This window comes from Psammomys obesus, unplaced genomic scaffold (assembly GCF_907164565.1).
Source record: "Psammomys obesus unplaced genomic scaffold, mPsaObe1.curated_primary_1811, whole genome shotgun sequence".
NCBI lineage: Eukaryota > Metazoa > Chordata > Mammalia > Rodentia > Muridae > Psammomys > Psammomys obesus.
The window spans coordinates 1961055-1965817 of record NW_026594152.1 but is presented as its reverse complement, the minus strand read 5'-3'; the positions used below and the strand labels follow the sequence as shown (position 1 = coordinate 1965817).

Genomic DNA, 4763 nt, shown 5'->3' with positions numbered 1-4763 from the left:
AATCAATTAGCAAGAGAGGCTCATTTTATAGACAGAACAAGGGAGACTCAACCCTAGGACCTGCTGCTATTGCTTCAGCATCCTGTCACCCTACAGACAAAGGATTTTAATTAAACTTAGAGCTTTCCTCGACTAATTGAGAATGACCAATCAGTTTGCTAATCTAAAAATATCCTGGACACCACCTGATCCTTCTAGCTACTGACAGGTAAGGTGCATCCCACTCCTCAGCACAACAGCCAATGTGCACGTCTCCAGCCAGAGACAGACCTCAAACATCTGCATCTATCCTTCTGCAGAGCAATCAGTCCTGAGATGGTAGCAAGCGGTAACAAGTTGGAATGTCCCCTACTAAAAGAAGCTAGTCATAATAAGGGAAGTGGGCCCCTACGAGATTGAGATACAGATACATACATACACACACACAAACCACACAAAGTCACACTTTGCAAAGGACAGGAATAACATTCAGACATGGCCTACTCTGAAATAAAAAGTATTGAGGGAGGTTAGGGGGAGAGGAAGGAACATGCCAAGCCAGAACAAGCCAAACCACCCAACAAATTACACCTGTGGCCAGGCCGGGTGACACATGCCAGCACTTGGGGGCAAAGGAATGAACACTGCATTTGAAACAACTTATGCAAATAGACGACCGTACTTTTAAGGGGGGGGGGGATCCATCAGGTCTGAGATTGCCCCTGTACCACAGTATAGGAGCCAGGAAACTTCAGATTTATCTTGGAAATGGTATCCAGAACCAGGTGGCACGGACATGGAAGTTGGCTTGGGACAAAGGAATGCTAAAGGACATTTCCCTGGGTGGTACTTGTCCAAAAGTCCCCTGAACTCGGTGCCTCAGGCTGCAATAATGAGGGGTGACAGGCATCCCGAGTCACAAGCACCACATGGCTGGAAGAAGGGCAGGCAGGGAAGCAGCCTCCTCAACCCCACCTCCTTTCCTCCTCCCTCAGCCCCCTGCAGCTCCCAGATCCTCTTCTCCCCTCCCCCATCCTTTGCAGGGGTAAGGGTTTTTGCCTATGGCTTTAAGGAGGATGTGGCTGGCCCCAGCCGCCTCACCAGCCCCTTTGTCTCAGCTCTCTCCACCCCAACAGGAAAGGTAAAGGATTTTGCTTAGCTTGGCAATTACACCTTTAGCTAGCCTCCAGTTTGGAGCGGGAAGGAGCAAAAAGTGGTCCCAAACCATAAAAACGCACCCTTTTTCTTCAACAGGGAACAAAGGGGCTGGTGATGGAGGTGGCTCTGCAGGTAAAGGCACTTGCAGCGAAGGCTAATATCCAAAGTTTGATCTCCAGACCCACATGGTAGTGTAGTGCCACAAGTTTTCCTCTGGCCTTCACAATGGTGTCACATTCATGTACACACATACAAAATAAAGTATAAATTCTTTTAAAAAGGAAACAAAGACAGCCCTTCCTGCCAACTCCCCAGTCACAGACAATGATGGTTTAGAAATGCTTCCATAGCTGAGAATGAAACAAGAGTACCTCAGGAAGGCAGGAAAAGGAGGGGCTGGCAGAGGTGACTCTCCATTCCGCTAGGCACAGTATACCTCAACATTCGTGTGTTGGGGCCTACTCTAGGTGCTAGGCCATTGATGCTTATCCCCACCTACTTGAAGATGGGGGGTTGAAGCGTTCACAACCCAGCTTTGTCCAAAATCTTCGTGAGGATTGTTCCTATCGCGCAAAGGTTACAACTAAAGCACAGGGATAGACGGTAAGTGCTCTGCAATAGCATAACTTAAGCACAAATCCAAGATTGTGCTTGCCTGAAAGGGGCGGCCTGGCTTCCACTCATGTGCAGGGAAGAAATGGGGCCAACTACAGTAAGCACGGTGCTTGCTGTATTACCATCCCTACAAGTTTACCTTGAAGCTGATGATCTAGATGGCATCAGGTAGATAGATGGCTTGCCTGAAGTAAGGCTCTGGATTTGGGCCCAAGATACTAGGGTGGGGGAGGGGAGATGCCCAAATCTCAGTAAGTATATACCTGAGGTTTCCAAGGGCCGACACGCAAGACCCAACAGGCTTGCTGGACAGAGTAAGGTTGGTGATGAGTCCACCAAACCCCACATCATCCACAAGCCAGGCATCACTCTACTGGGCCCTGGATTCCTTCTAATTCAAAGGCCTCAGGCTGCAAAGCAGGAATCCCAGGGGATCGACGCCACATGCCTCAGGGATGCCGGGGGTGGCAGGCTGGAGACAGACGTGTGGAGAACTGGACCACAACCACAGGTGAGACTGGAACAAGAAACACTTCGCCTGTGGACAGTCCAACCTTGTGAACGCAGTAGGTCCCTCTGCTTTTCTACTATTGCACCTTCTAGCCTGGAGGTACTCCACAAGCACCCCTAAGCAATCCCTGAAGGTCAGACTATTGCCTACTAGGAAGTGGAGGCAGAGATTTTTTTTATTCAATTTAGGGCCTCGTGTATGGATTGGGAAGTGGGGCTACCTTACACCGGAAGACAGCTAAGAATGAAAAATGAGCCCCTAGGGCAGCTGGCACGGGGAGGCACCGCCCCCGGCTGGCTCCTCCCCGGCCAGGTGTAGTCAGCCAGCCCCTCCCAGCAGCCGGCCGCGCCTCAGCTCAGGTGGCTCTGCTCCGGAGGACCCCCCGGGACAACGCCCATCTCGCATGCCCACTCGCTGGTATCCACGGCGCCATCCAAACCCGGGGATGCCCGTCATGCTAGTTTCAAGTGAAAAGGAAACGCCACCTTAATGGGACAACTTCTTCGTCTACATCCCGACCATCCCTTCCTGAGGAGGCTCCGGGTAAGACACAAGCCAAGTAAGGACACTTGGTCCCTGGGAAAGCCACCACTCGGACCCCACTCCATTCCCAAGTATCTCAACTCTGGACTCCAGCAAGCTGTACGCCTCCTCCCCTCAACTCTTCAGAGTGGCGGGGTGCAGCGGGGGCGTTGCTTCCTCTGTCCCCGTGCCCGGTCCCCGTCCCGCTAAGCGCCACGCGCTCCGTCCCTCCAGGGTCTCCGCAAACTTCCAGGCGCCGCCGGGGGACCTGCCGTCCCTGCACCCACCCCACAGCCCCAGGGCCCAGGGCCCTGGGGGCGCCCTCGAGGCGCGGGGCGCTCACCTGTCGCGAGGCTGGTCGTGGCGCGGCGCCGCGATCGCGCCGCGGGTCGTGGCCGGCGGGCGGCGCGGGGTGCCGGGCTCGCGAATCTCCGGCGCCGATCACCTCGCTACGTTTACTTGGGCCGCTTAACCCCCGCGCTGCCGGCCGAGAGCGGCCGTGCGCTCGCCCTCGAGCCAGCGGGCCAGCCGGGTTCGAGAGGGGCACTCGGCGGGGGCGTCCACGCGGACTGAGGCTGCGAGGCGAGCGGCGGCGGCGAGAACGCTGCGAGCCGGCGCGCACGGGAGTGGGTGGGGAGGGGGCGGCGCCGCTGCCCTTGTAGCCCCGGCCCTCGCCCCGCCCTCGCCCGGGGGCGCCCCCGCCGCAGCCACTCACCGGCTGGCCGAGCCGAGGGGACGGGCGAGGGAGATTTGAAATCCCTCCCGAGCTTCCTCACCCCGCCTCCTCGGGTTCCGCCCCTGGCCCCCTACGCCCGGCCGGTCACCCTCCCGGATGATCCGAACCCACGGGAGCTCTGGATAGCGCCCAGCCCTCTACCTGAGACCCTCTATCGTGTGCCCCGACCCTGAGCCCACGCCCTCCACGCACACGCAAGCACACCCTCGCAGGTCTGGATGTGAGGCTCAGAGAGGGAAGAGCTCCCACTGGAGTCACACAGCAACCCTGCCTTGGCTTGTCCACCGCCCCTCTGCTGAAAGACTGCCCAGGACACTGTGGTGGTCCCCCGCTGGGAACCCCTCTACTGCTTCCTGCCTTCACCCAGCTTGGCCTTTGTCAGCCATCTTGAGGGGAAAGGAGGCCTTGGAGGAAGAAGCATTCGTGCTTCCTCTACTACCTGGGTTCCCGTGCCAGCTGGGGAGGAGCCCTACTCTGAAGCTTAGGGCTGCCTCCGCCATGTCCCTCTCTGAACCATTGGAGAAACACAAATATTTATGATTTTGTGATGGGCAGCTGGCGTTTATGTTTATTTTCTTGTTGTCTGTCTCCATACATTAGATGGTGAACACCAAAGTAGATACTAAATAAACATGTTAAAAGAATAAACAGAACGATTGCAAAGACTAACTACAAGGCAAAGCACGTGCAGGCTTGGCTTTCAAGAATCGCCTGCCCTGCTGGCTCCCTGACTTAACTCCAACCTCTTCTCCGCTTCGCTGTTCCTCCAACAAACCAAGCATTTTCCTTACGGTGGGAACTTTAGCCTCTTCCCTCCTCTTAGACTCTGTTTCCCCAGATCTGTCACAGGAAGACGTATTACTGCACTACACACAGCGGTCTTCGAATTTCTCTAGCTACTTGTGTTCCTATAAACACTGAAACCTATCTGAGATTGTTTTCTATCTCTTGTCTGCAGCTCCCGTGGGGCGGGGGGTGCCCACTCTAGGAAGATCGAAACCATACTTTTCTGTCTCTAGGGGACACAGGCCCATAGGGGGCCTAGCATCAAAAGGGACTAAGTGGACAGAAGTTTGTGGAATGAATGACTCTCCACAGGTTTCCCGCCCCCGGGCTCCAACTTGAGTTAAACACAGCTTTCCCCCTACACCTCTCCTTGGTTAGTGAGTAAATGAGCAAACGGTGGCTACTTTGGGAACTTCAATTTTCAACACTTTCTGGGTCCTGTTCCGCCTTAAAAAA

At 55.2% G+C, this 4763-nt stretch overlaps 1 protein-coding gene across 1 annotated transcript; it reads left to right on the top strand.

Moving 5' to 3' along the window:
- Window positions 1-974: 974 nt before the first annotated feature.
- LOC129684766 (uncharacterized) lies at window positions 975-3504 on the top strand (the record flags this gene model as incomplete). Its single annotated transcript, XM_055618011.1, has 4 exons — window positions 975-1120; window positions 1234-1269; window positions 2725-2806; window positions 3020-3504. Coding segments are annotated over 4 exons (692 nt in total), but the record flags the coding sequence as incomplete, so codon positions are not given.
- Window positions 3505-4763: the final 1259 nt, after the last annotated feature.